The following is a 20,204-nucleotide window of genomic DNA, read 5'->3' as shown; positions in this document are numbered from 1 at the left end:
TCAGATTTAGATAAGAGATGAAACCATGGACAAAACAATGGATGAAGACACAGCAGGTCCATCCCGGGAATGTGCCAACCTGTGGCCCCACCTTGCCAGACTATTTCAATTTTATGAACAAGTTAATGATAGTTTTCGCTTCAAGTGTTTCAATTACAAAATAGTATTTTGTATTTGAAATACGTATTTTAAATACATGTATTAGAAATACTGCCCATCCCTGGCAACATGGTAAAAAGATGAAAATGACTTGATTTCACTTTCAATTCCTTTTACATTCTCCAAGGTATTAACATTAACATTTTTTATAACTCCATGTAGGACATTTCTGTACATAAATGTAAGCACTGTGACAGTAGTAATGCAATATTTAGAAAATGTAGGCTACTCTTAATACTCAAGTAGGCTACTTTTAAAAACAAGTACTTCAGTACTTTTACTTAAGTAGACATCTGACTGTTTTACTTTTACTTGTACTTGAGTAAAATTTAGCAAAGGGTATCTGTACTTTTACTCAAGCAATGAAGCTGTGTAGGCCTACTCTGTCCGCCTCTGTTAATGTTCTGCATAGCACAGGGTCGGTATCGACCCAAATCACTCGTTCAATCACTAATCTCAATGTAAAGTATATCGTAGCCGAGTCATTGTGCTAGCTACATAGTCATGGCATACACCATTGGAAAGCCATGAGCCTCAGGATTCATTTGAGATCCGTGTCGACTGAATGAAACCCATCCCGAACGGCTAAAACCTACAATTTGTATCACTAGTCACGTTTCCAAATGCCCCCACCACCACCGTGTCTCCTCACATTACAGCCTTTGTGTACATCCCGGGCTTCAGGCTACCCCAACATGCTTGGTGTCATACTGTTCACAAGAAGCACGAGAATCCGAATATCCACCGTGTTTTGTCGACATTGCGTTTAGAAGATGCATAATTCCACCCAAACAGTACCGTTTAGTTTGTAAAAAAACAAACGATAACTTTTCTCTGACAGAAAACCACATAGTTCGTATGCTTATCCTATGTATCGCCGGGATTCACACCACTCAGCGTGTTCAGGAAGCTCTCCTGAGTACGTAGACACCAGTGACAACTTTGTGTGCAGTGTTGCCAGATGCCAGCAAGGTTTTCCAGCCCAAAGCCTCGCCAAAAACCGCGAGAATGCACAAAAAACCGCCCAAATTTGCTTTTGCTTGTTTCTCATTTAAACACATTGAAATCATTAACAAGCTTTAAAATTACCCATTTTTGGACTTAGCCTATCCAATTTCAGAAACAATAGGCTATTCAATCAAATGAACGCAAAAGTAGGCTACACGGACCTCAGTCAGACTATTCTTCTATAAGCTTATGTTACGGAAAATAATGCAATAAACGTAGACTATCAATGAGTATGTTTGTGTCAATAGACGCTTGGAACAAAAGCATTCAGTAGGCTAGCCTAACATACAAACATTGAGTGGATATATGAACATACAAAATAGCCTAACGCACAACATTTCAATTATTTATAATAGCAACATGACATGCATATTCATGTATTAGATGAAATCGCATTGATTATAGAACAGGGGTGTCGACTCTTTGAAGAGGCAGTGCGTTCATAACTGGTGGGCCAGCTAGGCTACACAAAAAATATTTTCATAGGCCTACGCCAAATGTAGGCTAAAGGCTTGAGTTAAACTTAAGTCTGACACCTGTGATTTAGAACAATTAATTAATACATAGGCGCTATCTATTCCTTGAGACAGGCAGTTAGGCCTAGAGTTTTCATGAAAATCGCGCTGAACATAGGCTATTTAGGACAGTGTCAGTGCGCTCTTTGCAGAAGCAGTGCGTTCATGCATTGCAACTCTATACACAAAAAAATATTTTCATACGCCAGATATAGGTTAAAGGCAAACTTGAGTTTGACACCTGTAATTTAGAACAATTAGTAGGCGTACCTGACAGGCAGTTAAACCTAGAGTTTTCATGAAAGTCGAGTTGAACGAACAGGGGTGTCAGTGCGCTGCAGAAGCAGAACGTTCATGCATGGCGGGCCATCTCTACACAAAAAACATAGGCCTATGGCCTAGGCCCTTCGTGAAAATTGCTTTGAGCAATTGTTATTAGGCCTAAAAATAATTAAAAAGTTCTAGTAGGCTTTGTCAAACTTCCTCAACAACTGTCGGGCTGGACGGAACGTGGGCCGTAGTCCTATGTCAAGCCATTCGCGCAAGACCTGTGCGCACATCCATCAACCCTGAAAGAAGGGGAAAGTCCATCCTGTCTCGTAGGTAATCTTTCAGCAGTGTGCACCCTCATAAAGAGATTGACTGTAATGAGAAAATGATCGATCTTTGCCCACTTTGGCATATTGATATTGTCAGTCAGCTAGCTAAATTTGAAAACCCCGCGAGCTGTGTGTTTGAAGGGCGGTTTGCGCCGCAGTAGGGGAGAACCAGACTGAAACACTTTTTAATTAAACGTAATTTACAAAGACATCGTAAAACACTGAAAGCTAATATTTTGTCACAAGCAACCTACATCTGTCCTCTGTCAAATACAGTTGCATTTTCAGGTCTGAACAAAACCATTCAGGAGTTTTTAAGGAGAAATCGAACGTGCGTTTTGTTTCATTCGTCCCTCCTGGCCGGGATAAATGAAACGACATGGGGACGAAAGAAACATACAGCTTAAACTTCCCACAACTTCAATATTTGACAACATCATGAATGGTACTTAATATGTGTTATTTTAGATAAATTACTGCTGGGCTTTACTGTCTGCTATGAATATCTAACAACTTATTGCCGTCATTGTGAAGCGCATATCTCGCGGTTATGGAAATACCATGCACTATGCCATTTATAGCTAGAATGCATGTTTCGATACATAAGGTGACGTGAGCTGAGAGTGTCTGTTGTGAGTTTAGGGGGCACGTCAGCCAGAGGGTGTGTGAGTGAGTGAGTGAGTGAGTGAGAGACTGCTGCCTGCTGAGGGTCGCTGGAAGAAGGGTCTGAAGTGCCTATGTGTTTCGGCTACAAAAACTCGCCGAACTGATCCGAAACCAGCCCAATTTTTATACACCCGCCCAAACCCATTTTTGCCCGCAAAATAGATTGCAAAACCGCCCAATTGGGCGGGAAACCGCCCAATCTGGCAACCCTGTTTGTGTGACGTACCGTTGTCGAGAAACACGTGTTAGAAGCATGATAGCCATGCGAGCTGGCTAATGGATAAGTTAGCTTTGATTGACAATAGCTCTGGCCTATCACAAGCTACGAGGATGGTTCAAAGATCGTCTTGTAGCCAACGAGTAGACCTTTCGAATGACGTATGGTACAACCACCTCCGGTGAAGGGAACTCTGGGAAATTGAGTCCACCTTCGTTGTGCATAACGATAGCTTACTAGTACGACCGGCTCGTCAGAGGAATACAGTCGCAATTTTTACAGTTAGATAGATAGATAGATACTTTATTGATCCCCAAGGGTAAATTCAAGGATCATTTGGATCTTTTGAAGAAGAAGAAAGCAGAAAACATGCCGAAAAGACAGGCAAAGAAGAAGAACGTGGAGGTTGAACCAGCTGAGCATTTCCACACAAAAATGGCTCTAAAGGGGTCATACTTCATTGTACAAACATTTCATTAGATATTTATCTTCACAACACCTGGGAGTGGGCCTCTGATGTGTTTCAGTGGCCCTTTTAGGGACTTTCACATCTGAAATGTGGCCATTTCCAGGGATTTACATAACCGCCTGAAAGAAAAAGCAATATTCCAGCTACTGTAGCACCTTGACAGTACATAACAGAGTCATTCTGACAGTTTCTAAAAATTCTACAAGGTCTCAGCTTTCAGGGGATACCAGGCATTTGATGATAGGTCACAGTATGAGGACACAGGAGCTATTACAATAGACGCTGTGCAAAATCCCCAAAATAGGCCCATATGCATATCAGGTTAAAAAATAAACAACGCTTTACACTGACATGCAAAGTGAGAGCAGGAAAAGGTTGTCCCGTATGACGTCACGTGCACATGGCGGCGGGTGTAAATCCTATGGAAGCCCGTTTGCGCCACATAAAAATAAATATTCTGATCTATTATATCTCATTATTGTGAGATACTATGTCATTATTGTGAGATAGTATCTCGTTATTGTGAGATAGTATCTCACAATAACGAGATACTATCTCACAATAACGAGATACTATCTCACAATAACGAGATACTATCTCAGAATAATGAGATACTATCTCACAATACGTTATTGTGAGATACTATCTCGTTATTCTGACATAGTATCTCATTATTGTGAGATAGTATCTCATTATTGTGAGATAGGTAGATAGTATCTCGTTATTGTGAGATAGTATCTCATTATTGTGAGATAGTATCTCACAATAACGAGATACTATCTCACAATAACGAGATACTATCTCACAATAATGACATAGTATCTCACAATAATGAGATATAATAGATCAGAATTTTTTTTTATGTGGCGCAAACGGGCTTCCATATAAATCAGATGGGAGGCTGTTTGTAGAATAATTTCTAATTTAATAGTAGGCTAGGCCTAAGCATAAGGCCTGTATTAATGCTTTTTGTGTTTATTTTTTAGCAGCATATACTATGCTGTTCCAATTGTTTTTTTAGACTGTAGTAGTAGCCTAGGCTAGGCTATGTAGAGCAGTGGTGACTGTTTTGGTACGAATCGGGTATGTTGGTATGGAGCATAATTCAAGATATGCAAAGATATCATAGGCCTACCTAATAACCACATAGCCTAAAAACATTGCCCGTGGTGTTTTGAACGCCGTTAATTAAACAAGTTGGTTGGGGGGGAAATGCGAAGAGAGACCTTTATTGTCCTAAAAAAAACTCTTCCGGGTTCACAAATTAATCGTCCAGATTGACACTGCAGGGCGCTCTGACTTCTGAATCAAGGGACTCCCAAGCGTCATTTTCTCATCTGAGCATTTGATTTAGGCATGAGCGGCTAGGCTAGGCTATGGCAAACGACGGGACCAAAAGTTGGACGGTTGTTGTTTTGACCTGTCAGCACAAAGACAGTGTCTATGCATTTCAGAGGGGTGAGTAGTAAACGCTACTTTCCTTTATTGGCCTGCTTTACACAAACTTCTCATAATTTCAGTTCATAGAACTTAGCCTACATTGTCATCAATGCATTTCCGACGGACCGTTCCAGTAGGCTACATTGTAACTTTTCTGTTACAGTAGCCTAACCTAAGCCAATGTTCTCTGTGATACAGTGAGTCGATGGTTCTCTGTAATGATTGCCGTAGTCATGTTCTTGCTCGATGATGATGTTGACATTTCTGGTTTGGCGAGTGTCACCCGTCCGCACCACCTCTAATGATAGCTTTTCAGAAAAACACTGGTGACAAATACATAGAAAAATTACCCCTGCTTTAAGTCAATAATGCATTAGGCTAATGAACATTTCAAAGAGTAATTTAAGCTTGGACAGGTTTTCATCACATTATCCACTTCCTGTTCTGTCTTTGATGATCCTGATCCTGAGAGATCTGTCTGTCTGCACTTCGCCTAAGATCCTCCTTGTTTACCAAAGCTAGAATGAGCTTGACAAAAAAAATCAGCGGTAGGGGTGACCCTCTTGGAGCCCAGGCTCCATGTTTCTCAAGAGAGCCAAATCATTCATTATCACTGACTGCTAGATAGCGTAAGGGTGTAAAAGATACACATGTGTGTACCAAACCGTTTAGGCACAGGACGTATTAGGTAGCCTACACACATAGTACAGTTTTTCTTGATTGCTTTGACTTGCTTAAAGAAACTGGGATCCACTTGGTCTTCATTAACACCTTCTTTGCACAGCAGAAGTCATCTCTTGCAAATGTGCTCACACGTTTTCATTGGGTTCACATATTTCTCACACCCTTTTGCAAAACAGTTAACACAGATGTCACTCAAAGACCCTAAACTCTATTGATTTCCCTGTGCTAAACAGAAGGAAAACATCTATTCACAGGGGTTAGAGATTCCTTGCATAAGTCTGAATCTCTGATACACCTGTGTGAATCTCCTTGCACAATTCTTCAATCAGTCATTCATTATCCATAAGATACTATGTCCGTTCTGTGTTGATGTTTGCAAGTATGGATCTAAGGACATTTAGATAAAGTACTGTATTGTCTATTTGGTGAAGAAAACAGTACAACAGCTGACAAGTCCAGGTGTTTATAGGTCTATTTCAATGAAAAATTACAATTTGTAGTTCAATGAAATTTGCCTTGTCTAGGTGCTTACTGTAGGTCTTACATGTCAATGACAGTTACATATTGGGATGGATGAATGCAATTCATTTTTATTTAATACATTTACCTAGTAGTCTTTTACATTTTTTTTCTGATACGAGAAAAAATAGAAAGAAATGGCACAGACACAGAGTGCTTTTGTTTAGAATGTGATGTTAGAGTTGACACAAGCATTAAAGCGATTGAGGAAAACTGTAAATGGCAGGCCATATATCAGTTTAGTTAATCACCTTTTCAAAATACTATTCCTGTTATACGTGTTGAGCATCAGCATATTGCACCGAATATTAACCAAACCGTGACTTCAACTCGAGATACATACTGAATCGTGGTTTTTGTGTACCGCTACACCCCTAGTAAAAATATGTCTCAAACTAGAAAGAAATTGTATGGCTTGTATGCAGTTTTGTACACAAGGCATATTTCATATGTAATTCTGACTGGAGGAGAGATAAGTTAATGAACGTTTTGGTCAGATGGGGTTTTGTCAGAGGAACCGTTGATAAAGCATGAACCTGGCTTAAACATGTTCTTGCATCCTAGAGCTGGACTTGCGGCAGCAGCGTGGAGGTCTTCCGTCAGGGGCCCTGTTGCTGACCGTGGCCGACCCTCAGGCACGCCTGGGCAGTGGGGGAGCCACCCTCAATGCCCTCCTTGTGGCTGCTGAGCACCTCAGTGCCAGAGCTGGACACACTGTGAGTGACCGGTAACAGCCATTTTGCCCACCCTATTCAGCAGCACACATCTGTTATACTGTCTTCCACAGTATGATCTAGAGCAGTTTGTTGTATTGATGTGAAAGACCTGTTTGTCTTCTTTCTTTGAGGTGGTAACCGCAGACGTCTTGGATGATGCCCACATTCTCATTCTTCACACGGTAGGAAAGCGAAAGATAATGTCAGATGGAAGAAACTTGGCTTGTAATAACATAATGTTTTCAATTTATCGTGGTGGCTAATCTCTCTTGCCCCATTGTGCAGGGAAGAGATTTCCCTTGGGATAGCTGTGGAAGAGCGTTCTGCTGGCTGCCCGTAGGGGGCGCTCAGCATGCTGTGGAGGGTCCAGTTTGCTGCCTGGACATCCTGCTGGACTGTCTTTCTCATCAGGTCAGACTTCTAAATACCTTGATCATCACTATAAAAACGTTATTTCTTTCTGTCTGTCCTGTTCCCTTAAATGTTTTTACTTTGAACCCATGACTGGCTAGTCATTGGCTACCCATATTAGCCTTAGTCCCCAACTGAACTTTGTGGTTGAGACAAGTGGGCTAACTTGTCCCATGAGTGTCTCAGGAGTAGTGTGCTTAGTGTGTGTGGGCTCTGGGCCTCTGCAGGTTTGCCCTGGCTCGCCTCCAGGAGTGTGGGTATGCAGCACGGACATGATCCTCACCCTGCCCTCCAGACAAGGTAAAGACTAGTCTGAGGAGAAATGGTTTCCCCACAGTCTTATGAGTGTCGTACCTGTTCTCCCTCCCCCTCTCTCTAACTATCTCACATACATCTCATCTTTTTTCAGCGATGTCCTGGGAAGGTTTCTCAGGTGTTCGAGTGCTGGCTCTGCCAGGTGACGTATCGTACGCCACCAATCACGGGGTCTATCTCGGCGACAAACAGGTGAGTGTGTTCCGGGAATGTAGTGCCGTCGTAGTGCCTATGTTCAGGCAACTTGCACAGACTGGTCACGGCCAGATGCTGTTTTCACTGAGCACCCTGCTTGGCTGTTCTCCTGGTCACAGGGCAGAGTGCGCGACATAATCTACAGAGGGTCCGAGGAGCAGATCCGCCAAGCCATGCAGCCTGATGGGAAGGTGCCGCTGGTATGTCCGGGGGGAACATTTTAGGAAAAAAAGAAAATTGTTATTTTGTGATTGAATGTCATTTCAACCTCAGTTCACTCCATTGCCAGACAACAATCAGTCAGTAGTAAACTTGCCTGTTTAATATCCGGACATTTCTTTTAGTTTCTGTGCTCTGCGTTTTAGTGTGACAACAGCCCTTTATACCCCAGGCTGTCTGGCCGCTTTATGTTGCCTTGTTCAGGTTTCTGGGCCGGTGTTCCTATGCAGAAGTGTGTCTGAGAAACTACTTCAGACTCATGTCACCTCACCTTTGGATGGCTGCACCTACCTGGGCATGGACTCAGGTGCTCCATCTTTACAGGTAAATCTTTGCAAACGTCGGGATCAGACTCATTCAGTGCTTACTAGTAACAATAGGCCATTTCTACTTTCTGCATGTCTGTTTTATATTGTACTTATATATCAAAGTGATATTAGACTTCTGTGCCGACTGTTTCTTTTTTTTTACATCCTCTGCCTTCACTGATTTCCTTGCAGATTTCTCTCTTTCTGGACGTACTGATGTGCCTGTGCTCCGATGTGAGCGAGGCTCGGTTCATCAGTGAGGAACGGCCAGGCTCCACTTCTCCCAGTGGCCCACAGGGGGCAGCGGTGAGGTCAGCCAGGGCAGTCCTCTGGAGGACGCTGAGAGGAACTCCTCTCTCCATGGGTATCGTAGTCTTTATCATAATGCTTAATCACATAATTAACATTTCCCAGATGTTTTTGTGAGCCTTCAGGTTATCAGTGTTCAGACAAATGGCATATTTTCTCTTATAGAATACATCGCAGATGGGACCTATGACTATATGACACTATCAGGACAGGAACATATTAGCCGGCTGACAAAAAAAGGATGGCAGATGGAGACTTTGTCTCATATTGAGGTAGCTGTCCTTGAGCTTAAATACCTTGGAGATGGATCAGTCACTCTCCTCGGCCTCTTGAGTGGCATAACCGTAAATTGTAGGGAGCGTTTACAACCTCACGTACGGTTGGCTGTCTTTACGTTGGCCTTGTAGTGATGAAAGTGTTTCTCTCTCTCTCACTCACACACACACTCTCTGTTCTCAGAATAGGGACTGTGTAAGTGTGGAGAGCCGAGTGATAAACAGCGTGCTGGAGGGAAACATCACTGTGTCATCTGGAGCCGTAATTCAGCATTGCCACCTCCAGGTGAGGAAACATATTAATGATTTTTTCCCCTTCCATGCCAACAGTACAATAAATGACACACACAACAGTTTGTGATGGCCTCTTGCCAACAAATGTCTTACTGTTTGTTGTGTGCCCGCCCAGGGTCCAGTACAAGTGCCGTCTGGTAGTTTTCTGTCTGGCCTGGAGGCAACATCAGGGAGCCACATCCAGCAACTTCTTCTGAGTGCTGACACCATCATCCAGGGACACCGCGTGCAGCTGGGAGAGCTCAAACTGACCGTCTACACAGTACTGGGGGCACGCGATGCTCTGCAGGTATCACATCAGATATGGGCAGAATGTATTTCATATCTATTTTAGCCTTTTTTCTGTTGTAGGGCAATTCCACGCAAAGCTGTCACGTCCGTAACGGCAACTAAATGCCATGGTATTTGTGTGATGCGAATGATTACAGGCTTCTTGTGAGGAATCAACATTCTTGAACCACAGCTGGACTGACTTGTACAAGCGCACTGGGATACGGTAAGAGCCTGAGCTTCAAACATTCAAACATTTGGGCTTGTACTTTTCAAATAGCATCTGAATGGCTTGCATGCTGTGGGCTCAAGATAACCACTGTGTGGAGGGCATGTGGATTATTCATCATGGTTCTCTTGTCACCCCCCATCCCGCATGGGCCCAGGCCTGAGGAGTTATGGGGCACCAGCAGCGAAGGCAGTACCCAGTGCTCGCTCTGGGAGGCCCGGCTCTTCCCCGTGTTCCAGCCACGTGACGGAGCGGTGGGGCTGGAGGGGGTCTCCTGGTTGATGTCGGGGAGCCCTGGAGCTCTGGAGTGGTGGAGAGGCGCTTGGAGGCTGTCCCTGAGGGAGGTGCTGTCCTTTACCGACCAGGACGGGGAGCTGCGCTGGAGAGAGGAGCTGTTCTTCCGTGCGGCCAGGAGGAGAGCCGTGGACACGCTGACGGGCCACAGCGACCACAGCCTCCTGCCCAGCATCAGAGCTGCCGTGCTGGGCAGCCAGCAGGGGGAGCTCCTGAGCGCACTGGACAATGGTGAGGAATGGGGATGGCTCAGGAAGCATCTAAGGGCACCTCAGTGCCGCAGTCATTTCATTGCAGCTACTGTGAGGTATACTTATTTTTGGAATACTGACTTCACTTCCCAGTAGTTAACTAAGCTTCCTGTGTCTAAGACTCCCTTGGACTCTATAATTTGCAGTAATGGTTTGCAATATGCCTTAATAATTTAGCTAGGTCCTGATATATTAATCAGGAGTCAGGCATGTCTGGCTGTTCCGTTTCTGCATAGAATATTTAAAAGTCTTGGCAGGGGCTAATTTGGTGGATTCAGCTTTCACCATGGTTGATGATATGAGAGAGTAGTCGTGTTATTGCTGAGGCTCCTAAATATTGTTATGAGAAAAAGATTTAAAGGCAATTTAAAATCTTAACTTCATTTGAACCCTGCTGAGCAAAGATCTTTTTTCCCTCACCCGCCTCCTCTCGCCTCCATCTGTCTGTCTGCAGTGACGGCAGGCAGCAGCGAGAACCTCGGCGTGGCCGCGCGGTCTCTGGCCTGCATGGCCGACGTGCTGGGCTGCATGGCCGGCGAGGGCAGGGGGGGTCTGCGGAGCGGCCCTGCCGCCAACCCCGCCTGGGCTGCGGCCTTCCGCCTGCTGGAGCGGCGCGATCTGCCCGCGGCCGTCCAGGCGCTGGCCAATCAGAGGAGTCACTGGCTAAACAGGTCAGAGATTAAGGGGAGCCTGGAGGGGTTTGGCCTGCACCGAGTGGATCTAATCAGAGGGAGCAGAGGCTGAGGATTCAACATGATTAAATTGAATGTGCTGTGGAGTCCGTTAGGGTACAATTGATATTACATTTGCTGTGTTGTGTACTCACTTTATCAAATCCAGTATATTATCTCCTGTTCATTGTCAAGTAGCCTTAGATGTGCTGTTATGTCTACAGAAACGCATCCACATTCGTGTATAGTACAATCTGAGAGAAACTAATATAAGAGGTGTGTGTGTGTGTGTTTGTGTGTGTGTGTGTGTGTGTGTGTGTTCACCATCACAGGCCTGATTTGTTGGTGCGTGCAGCAAGGCACTATGAGGGGGCAGGTCAAGTCTTGCTGCGACAGGCGGTGATGTCGGCTCAGGAATTTGTGTCTATTGGCCAGGGAGAGATGCCTCCCATTGGCGAGTGGCAAGAAGTGGAGTGTCCTGCTAGGCTGGACCTATCAGGTAGGTCTGCTCTACAGGGTTGTTTTGTTTCATATACAGAAGAAGAATAAACCCAGCGCACATTGTTTACTTGCCTCATTAAACTTTACTTTAATAACCGCTAAGATGACAAAAACGGTTCATTTGCATCTTCACTCTAATGTTGTGAAATGCAGAGAGGTAGATTAATAGGACGCAAACTCTGTTTGGTAATTCTTCTCAGGTGGCTGGAGTGACACACCGCCCATCGCCTTTGAGCGGGGAGGGGCCGTGGTGAATGTAGCCGTGAAGGTGGACGGAAGGCGGCCCATCGGTGCCAGAGCGCGCCGCATCAGAGATCCCCATCTGCTACTGGTCACCAGCAGCGGGCAGGACTGCAGCGTCGCCACGGAAACAGTCTGCGTGACGCTGCAAGACCTGGAGGACCACTGTCAACCCCATGCCCCTGGTGAGCCAGACTGTCAGGAGATGTGCTATTGAGCACACCGAGTCTGAGTTCAGCTTGTAAGATTAGTAGAACATGAATCTATGAGGTCACAGGGGCACAGCTTTGCTGCTTATCATCAATTTCTGAAATTGCTCTGGAATTATTTCTAAACTTTCTCCTCTTCCTGTTTTTGTCACACAGGATGAGGCTGAGGCATGTGACAGCCAGTCAGCAAATACAGACTTACACACGCAATGACATAGCAGTAGTGGCATAAACAGTTTTGGAAACTCAAAGCTGGATTCATTAGTGTGTCCATGATGTTTGTGTATGTGCATGTGTGATGCAGTGTGCTGTTTGTGCAGGTGCCCTCCTGAAGGCTGTGTGTGTGTGCAGCGGCCTGGTCACCTTCCCTTCCCAGCAGCCCTTGGCCGAGCAGCTGCTGCAGCGCTGGGGTGGAGGGCTGGAGCTGCACAGCTGGTCCCTCCTGCCTCACGGCTCTGGTCTTGGTAAGAGAGGGAGGGTTGGGGGGTGTCGGAAGTTTGAGAATAGCTGGCTAAAGATAAAAGCAGAGAAGAGAACTGAAACAAGACCTGACTCTGTGTGTGTGTGTGTGTGTGTGTGTGTGTGTGTGTGTGTGTGTGTGTGTGTGTGTGTGTGTGTGTGTGTGTGTGTGTGTGTGTGTGTGTGTGTGTGTGTGTGTGTGTGTGTGTGTGTGTGTGTGTGTGTGTGTGTGTGTGTGTGTGTGTGTGTGTGTGTGTGTGTGTGCAGGCACCAGCAGTATTCTGGCTGGGGCAGTGTTGGCTGCAGTGTACAAGAGCACAGGTCGCACCTACAACACTGACTCCCTCATCCACGCAGTGCTGTATCTGGAGCAGACTTTAACCACAGGTAACAGCATGACCAGTGATTCCAACAGACCAGTGATTCCTATATGTTTGCTGTGTATCTCCATAGAAATAACAAGAGGAACAGCATGATGGCATATTGGATAAAAACAGATGTTGGTTAGAGAATAATAAAGTGTGGGATACATTCTGGGATACATTCTGCAAGTGACTGTGTTTCCTTAATATTGAATGATTGTTTTGACCTTCCTTGAGAGTCCACTATCCCCACACTCTGAATATGGCTTCTTGTTTCCGTGCTCAGGCGGAGGTTGGCAGGACCAAGTTGGTGGTCTGGTGGGGGGGGTGAAGCTGGCTCGCTCGAGAGCCTGTCTGCCCCTCAGGGTGGAGGTGGAGCGGCTCTCCCTCTCCCAGGACTTCCTGTCCGCCCTGCAACAGCGCCTCATACTAGTGTACACGGGCAAAACGCGGCTGGCTCGCAACCTTCTGCAGGTAAGACTGTGGCATTTCTACTCAGGCTGGAGTCACTACACCTATTTTCATGTTTGTGAATGAAACATTAAATAGACAACATATTCAGTTTGTTGAGATGATAGAATTACAATTATTTCACTTGTTAAACATTATTGAATTACTCGTACATTCCCAATCTCACTGGCCAGTTTTGAGACTTTACTACTGTATATACAGTACTTCTGGTCTTATCACCATCGGGCACTTTCTGGTGAACTCTGGTGTCAGCTCACTGACATACTTGAAGCAAGCCATGTTCCTGTTTCCACTGTAGTCAATCTTAGTCAACCCATATGTGGTTTTCATAAAGTGATAAAGAAAACGTCCCCTGTGAATGAGGGTGCGGTTCGTCTGTTTGAGGTTGAGTGCAAACTTTTGTTCTGCAGGATGTGGTGAGAAGTTGGTACAGCAGGCTGCCCTCCATCGTCACAAACACAGAGCAACTGGTCAGCAATGCAGAGGAGTGTGCCCTTGCATGCAAAGATGGTGAGACTCAGATAATTTGTCAGGAAACCACTTCAGACCAGTCTTTGAGCCTGTTTAGTATCTTCATGAGTCGGGCCCCTGTGCTCTTCTAGTGTCTCTGAAAAGACAATCAGGTCATCTAGAAAGACCAACACTTCATTAAGATACACGTCTCCGACACATTTCTCCATCAGCCTCTGAAAAGTGCTTGGTGCATTTGTTACACTTTGAGGCATGCGATTAAACTCCCAGAAGCCTAGATACCAGGCAAAAGCAGTCTTGTGCTTATCTTCCCCTGCAACCTCTACTTGGTAGTAGTAACCCAACTTCAGGTCCATGACCAAAAACCATTTGGCTCCACTGAGAGCAGAGAAGGGGTCTTCGGTGTTTGGGGGAACATAGCATCTTTACCTGTACGCATGTTCAATTTTCTGTAATCAAGAAGGGGGTAAGGTTACGTTTGAGCCATTTTACAGGGATTTTATCATGAAAAAAACTTCTGAATTTATACTGAAGAGGAACAGAGAAGAGATTTAGGGTTGTAATAAACTTCTGGAGTGTGTTTTTATGACGTCTTATAAGGTCTGCAATTATTGTCATGAGTAATGCTCCCATGTGTACTTTAGGATGACACTGTACACATTACATTGACGAGATTGTCATACCCTAAAGATGTATGACTAAAATGGACTAAAATTCCATTGGCTATGAAATACATTGTAGACAGATTGGACAGTCAGACTGGACATAATCATTCAAACGTCCAACCCCATTTCAAATCCCTGTCTGCCGCAGGCTCCCTGTCCAGGCTTGGCTCCTGTCTGGACCGGTACTGGCAGCAGAAGAAGGTGATGGCGCCGGGCTGTGAGCCGGCCGCCGTGCGGAGCATGATGACAGCCCTGCGGCCCCTCACCCTGGGCCAGAGCCTGGCCGGGGCAGGCGGAGGGGGCTTCCTCTACCTGCTGACCCGAGACGCCCGGCAGGAGGAGGCCGTGCAGCAGGTGCTCAGCAGCACACCGGTGAGCAAACGCTGGTCTTGATGATGCAGTGTAGGTGCTGTTTTCATGCCATTTTAGAATTTTGAGGAAGTAGCGTGGCCTACTCATATAACACTAAAGCTAGAAAAACACTGATGCCCCAAAGGAGGGCTGAGTCAGTCAACAAACATGAAGATGAAGAAAATAATTGCGAGTTCTCCAAAACGGTATATACGTTTTAGTGAGCTCATTAGTAAACTATCCTGATAATCACATTTCCCAAGTTGTATCAGCAAGACTGTTTCAAACATGGTCTATCTGTGTTACACAGGGCCTGGGGGATTTCAGTGTCCATTCCGTAGAATTGGACATGGAAGGGATCTGTTTTCTTCCATCTACAAGATCACCAGACCAATGAAGAAACCCACAGTGATCACGAAGATTCAGCTCGCTTTTTTGAATGTCACATTTTTTTGTCACTGTCCTTTAATCATAGCTCCAATTCTAGAAAGATTTTTATATCTGACATGAAAACCCACAAACTGCACTTTTGATTTACACATTATCAGATGTTCTTTTTCAAAAATCCTATTAACACTGAGAATGCATCACCGATGTGAGAATGTCAGCTCTGTATGAAGCTATGCATTAGTTTTTTTCCACTCTGTTATCACTGGAAAGTTCGTGTTCACGCTCAAAATATGGATTTTCATAAAACAGGCTTCTCTACTTGAAACATTCCACAAATAAATAATATTTGTATTTTAATAATTCACAACGATCTGGTACATAAAACATATACATGTTATAATGAGGAATGTGATGTCTGCATTGTAGACAGTTGCAAACTCTCCTGTGTTTTTAAGTAAAAATGGTAGGGATCTGTGAGCGTACATGCACATGCCCACGCCCACACATGATGTTTATGAGTGAACGTTGTAAGAGCTATACAAGCAGTTCATTCTTGTCCAGAAAAAAGGCCTCTTGTTGAACGCACCATCCTGATGTCGGAAAATTTCTATTTTCCAGCCACTGTAGACAGTTGGTCTCGGATGCGACCTAATCCATCCAACATGGTGTCGAGCGTTTCTTTACTGAGCTCCATGGTAACCGAGGAGAGAGAGTCATCGCCTCCCGCACAGGAAAGGTCCTGGACCTACAATAGGCAGAACATAGACAATATTGGAATCCAGTTGTATCAGTTAAAATAAAAATCAAGCCTGGAGTTAAGCATCCTGTGCATCAAATTTGTTAAGCTTCACTCAAACGTACACCAGAAACACCCCAAGATCAGGGCTTAGCATGTTGTGAAGAATGGCCTTTCGTACCTTCATGTTTACCAGACAAGTGGGCACTGCCATGCGACTGACTGAGTCTGAGGCAGTCTTCATGTCCACCCTCCAGTCCATCTCCACAAGCTTGGGAAGTGAAACTGCAGGCCATAAGCACATTAACATTAATAAGCAGACAGTGCCATTAGGCCATGGCAAAAGCTGTTTCCCTCACTCACATGAGCTGTGGGATGAGAACATGACAGAAATGACAGTAAAAAAAATGGCATGGAAGATAGGCCTACAGGTTTTCATATAGTTCATGCTTACTTTGGTTGGCAAGAACTTCATTTGTCCACGTTGAGCTGGTAATGATATACAGGGTGCAAAAAACAACATTATTGACCTGGGCTATCAAGTACAGCCTAGAGTACTGTACTGAGTATACTGTGTTGTAATAGGCCTACGCGCAAGCTACCTGTGTTCCAACAGAATCTTTGTAATTAGGTTCTTTAGACTGGAATGGAAGTTGTCTGGGAAGACAGCCAGGATCTGTTCGGGTGAAGCCAGGTTGTGAAACACCACGTAATGCTCGAGCGTGTGGAGAGCTGTGAGAAGCTGTAAGAGATATCAGAGTAGAGCCATTTAGGGTAGGCTAATGCCTCGGTCAAATTGCGTATTATATCATGATATTTAGGCTATCTTAAGTGAAAATGACTAATATTCTCTGATAGCTGCCTACCTGTTTGGCCTCAATTGATGACACGGACAGCGTTCCAGCTGTACTTTCTGCCAGTCGCCGTGATTCAGGAGCTCCGGACGAGAAACTGTCAGCACACATCTGCCGCACGGCATCTTTAGACGGAGCCTGGATTCGATCAGAGAAATAAAAGACCTTCAACATGACAACAGCGAATAAAAGAGCTACTTAATACTATTGCAGAAAGGATTATGTCTGCGGGGTCAGAGCGCTCTTCCAGCCTCAATCTGAGACGAAAACCAGGTACAATCTCGCATCGATAATTTGTCTCGACTGCTTCCTCTTGAATAGCGTACCAAACGATTATACATCAGGACAGTATTTCCTCCAATAGGCCTACTTAAATAGCCTGTGCATATGATATGTTACAGCGTTCTAAATACCTTCAACAAAAGTTGCAAAGCAGAGAAGTGTTCCTCTGTCAGTGTAGCCATCTTGGATTGTGCATGTCATGTGATAGGTGAGTGAGGGCAGGGACACTGGGAAATGAAGTCTTACAGTTAATTCAGTATAACCATTAAATAACACACTAAGTATGTTTGCAGTGCCGCAAGACTTATTATCTTTATAGTTAGGCAACCAATGTGCTTTGGCTGCATTAAGTGCTCACTGATCATGGTTAGACAATTTGGTATGTTGCATACCAGAATGTAGGCTACAAGGCTATTTTTTGTTTGTTAAAAAAACTAACTGTTTTACATTTTAGGCTACAAGAATATGTAGATATTTTCCACCTTATACATAAATGTGTATTATCTTTAGGGGAGGCTATGGTGATTATCAGAGTTTTATGTCTATGAATGTGACTGTGTAATGTTGCATAGCCTGACTGACACCACCTGGGACTTCTACTTCCTGTTATATCTCTCTTTTGACATGTGATATCTGGGCTGTCTGGCATTTTCAGGTGGCAGTGTGTGTTTGGAATGGAAAAATGGAAAGTATCGAATAGCATTATGTAGATTGAGAGGGTCTTTTGTGTTGGCTTCGTATAGCACAGCTTATCTGGCTCCCACATAAATGCTCACATAATGTGGCTGTCTTCTCCTCAGCAAGGACAATAAAGGACGAGGGGGAAGCAGGGAGCCCCCTCTATTCAGTGGGGTCTTCCTGTGGCGCTGAGAAACACATTTAGTATGCAACGCTGGCTAGTCACTCGTTTTCCATCGTAAAGCTATCAGGATGAGTCGCATTAAAAAGGGAGGAAGGAAGAGAGTCTGAGAGATTGTGACCTTCAGCTGGAGAGAAATCTAGTCTCTGAAGATTCAGTGTCTAAAGGAAAACTGAGAGACTGACTCCTCTTAAGTGTGTTGATTTTCTTACAATTAATTATAACTGATTGTTCAGCTGTTCGTAGGCCAAGTGTGTCTATTAAGTGAGTAGGAGTTGCTTAGATATTTCTACGCCTACTGCAGTCAGTAGACAAATAGTGTAAGGATCAGTCCAGTCTTTTTATCTCCGTGTTTAATTAAGGCACATGAGGATAGCTTTGATATCTGCAGAGAGTTATCACATAAAATGTGTGTGCACTAACACACAGGAACTCACTGGAGATCTGATTACACAATCATGTCTCTCTCTCTCTCTCTCTCTCTCTCTCTCTCTCTCCAAGAGTTTGCTATGCCAAAGAGGTTCTTCATAACTGTTGTAACTCTTCAGTTGGGTCAGGGTGGCTGCAGTAATCATTTCTCAAAGTTTTGTTATGGGGTCATCCAATCTAACAACTAATTGTGAAATTGTTAGAGGTCATCAAAACACTGGAAAACATCATAGTCCTGTAGCAACTTATGTTTACAGTTGTGTTTCTTCAGATACACAGGAGAGATATTAAATTCCTACTATAAGTGGGTAATTTCCTACAGTGGGCAATCAACAGCCAAGCCTATTGCACAACATGACACATACATCAATGCACAGTTGGCTGACGACCGTCGCATAAGCACTGCATATAGTACTGATTTTGTTACTGTATGTACCAGTTCTGTCATCTTCTGTATGCTAAAATGTATGTTTTAATTCTGGGACTGCAGTGACAGTCATCTGTTTGAAATTACTTGTAGCCAAGAGAGTGAAATGGCACTTCCTACGGTTAGTTTTCTTTCCATTTCTACAAAGACAGGGATCACGTCGTGTCATTTTGTTGGTGTAAAGAGGGTACAATTACTCAATACATTGAGTAAGAGACAGTAACATGAAGTATTTTCGGTGTCTGTTACAATACAAACCTTTGAATATATCTATTCACGACTATTTCAGATTAGACTGCCTTTTCAGTAGGCTATAAAGTCGTACTCTATTAAGCCTGTATTTACTACTCCACTTGTTTGCCAGGATCAAAAGATAGACAGTCAGGTATCTAGAGACAAAGTTGGTAGCAGTGGACAACAATTCTATAGTGTCAGTTTTCTTGTAAGGAGGAAGTTTAAAAGAAAGCTGAACTCACTGATTGTTTGTGTGTAATTACTTGCTGAATAATTTATTTGAATGCCAAGAATAGTCAGATTTCCATTGCATGTTCAATACACAATGCTCATAAAGCATTAATGGATCAGTAGCTATTTTAAACCAGAACCAAACCAAATTCTTTATTGTTGTTGCTGCATGATAGGCCCATTAAGTTAACTGAGTTACCAAAACTGTTGTCAGTGGTGGATTCTGAGAGAAAAATATGCTTTAAGGTTAAAGATCTTTGCACCCAAGAGGGAAAAGACAAGACATCCCATACTTAGCTGCAAAATTGCATGCCTCAGCATGCCTTGGTGTTTACAGGGGTTATTAAAGCTTTCCATTAATTATATGTTGACAATCTATTGTAGCCTACCTTCAACTAGTTCCACTCAATCATCTCAAACAGGCTTTTAATGTCACCAAATCAGTATGAGCCATACTGTCTATTTAGAGTAGACAGTGGAGTAGTGTTTTTGAACCTCTGTTGGCTTTCTGGTTTTAATGCAAACTCAAGTGCTCTGACCTGCAACATTGGCTTTGACTCTCTTGTTTTTGCAGTGTTCTTAGAACATATTTCATGATCCCTTTAAATAGGTTACATTAGAACTTGACAAGATGGCTAGGTGTTTTTACCTGCCCCATTTGTCACGAGATCTCAGAACAAATGTTGTTTTCAATGAAACCAAATGATTCGAGTTTTGGTTTCCGTGACGGTTCTGAAATGAGCATACCGGCCTCCTCCTTTTCATTGTGTCCAAAAGTAGGAAGCCTAGGCTATAATTTGCCTGCATTCTCTGAGTGGCTGCTGTCTTAGCACAACTGAAGGCTTCACATTTTCAATTTAGATGGCATTTTAAGTGGTTTTACCCTTAAGTCAAGAGCCCAACTGTAAAATCGAAGAGACGGCATAGTCTCCATTCAGCGTGAGTAGAATCTTTAAGCCACACATAGCCTGGTGTTGGCTTTACCATGTCCATGAAAGCC

The 20,204-nt window shown here is 44.0% G+C and overlaps 2 protein-coding genes across 4 annotated transcripts; one reads left to right on the top strand and one right to left on the bottom strand.

Moving 5' to 3' along the window:
- The first annotated feature begins 4,524 nt into the window (after positions 1-4,524).
- On the top strand, positions 4,525-15,512 carry LOC143100758 (L-fucose kinase-like). Of its 3 annotated transcripts, none has more exons than XM_076264220.1 (23): positions 4,525-5,091; positions 6,841-6,992; positions 7,124-7,174; positions 7,278-7,403; positions 7,631-7,703; positions 7,813-7,910; positions 8,033-8,113; positions 8,337-8,456; positions 8,633-8,804; positions 8,915-9,021; positions 9,209-9,310; positions 9,434-9,607; positions 9,747-9,814; positions 9,975-10,342; positions 10,817-11,033; positions 11,366-11,532; positions 11,735-11,959; positions 12,304-12,447; positions 12,710-12,829; positions 13,091-13,278; positions 13,686-13,785; positions 14,560-14,783; positions 15,073-15,512. In XM_076264220.1, the coding sequence occupies exons 1-23, from the start codon at positions 5,010-5,012 to the stop codon at positions 15,157-15,159; spliced, it is 3,246 nt and encodes a 1,081-aa protein (XP_076120335.1). In that variant the 5' UTR covers positions 4,525-5,009; the 3' UTR covers positions 15,160-15,512. The 3 variants fall into 3 exon arrangements, with proteins under 3 accessions (XP_076120335.1, XP_076120324.1, XP_076120340.1); XM_076264209.1 differs by having other exon boundaries at positions 7,100-7,174; XM_076264225.1 differs by lacking the exon at positions 4,525-5,091 and having other exon boundaries at positions 6,861-6,992; positions 7,137-7,174.
- LOC143100767 (COMM domain-containing protein 9-like) lies at positions 15,493-17,218 on the bottom strand. The gene is made up of 6 exons (XM_076264239.1): positions 17,156-17,218; positions 16,755-16,880; positions 16,491-16,630; positions 16,343-16,377; positions 16,070-16,173; positions 15,493-15,897 (listed from the first exon to the last, which is right to left on the bottom strand). Exons 1-6 carry the CDS (start codon positions 17,204-17,206, stop codon positions 15,760-15,762), a joined length of 594 nt encoding a protein of 197 aa, XP_076120354.1. The 5' UTR covers positions 17,207-17,218; the 3' UTR covers positions 15,493-15,759.
- Positions 17,219-20,204: the final 2,986 nt, after the last annotated feature.

This window comes from Alosa pseudoharengus, unplaced genomic scaffold (assembly GCF_046254945.1).
Source record: "Alosa pseudoharengus isolate Yale_2024_CS ecotype anadromous, Long Island Sound unplaced genomic scaffold, YU_APseudo_1.1 YU_APseudo_1.1_scf_10, whole genome shotgun sequence".
NCBI classification, from domain to species: domain Eukaryota; kingdom Metazoa; phylum Chordata; class Actinopteri; order Clupeiformes; family Clupeidae; genus Alosa; species Alosa pseudoharengus.
Note: the sequence above shows the minus strand (reverse complement) of the source record. Positions and strands in the feature narration are given on the sequence as shown.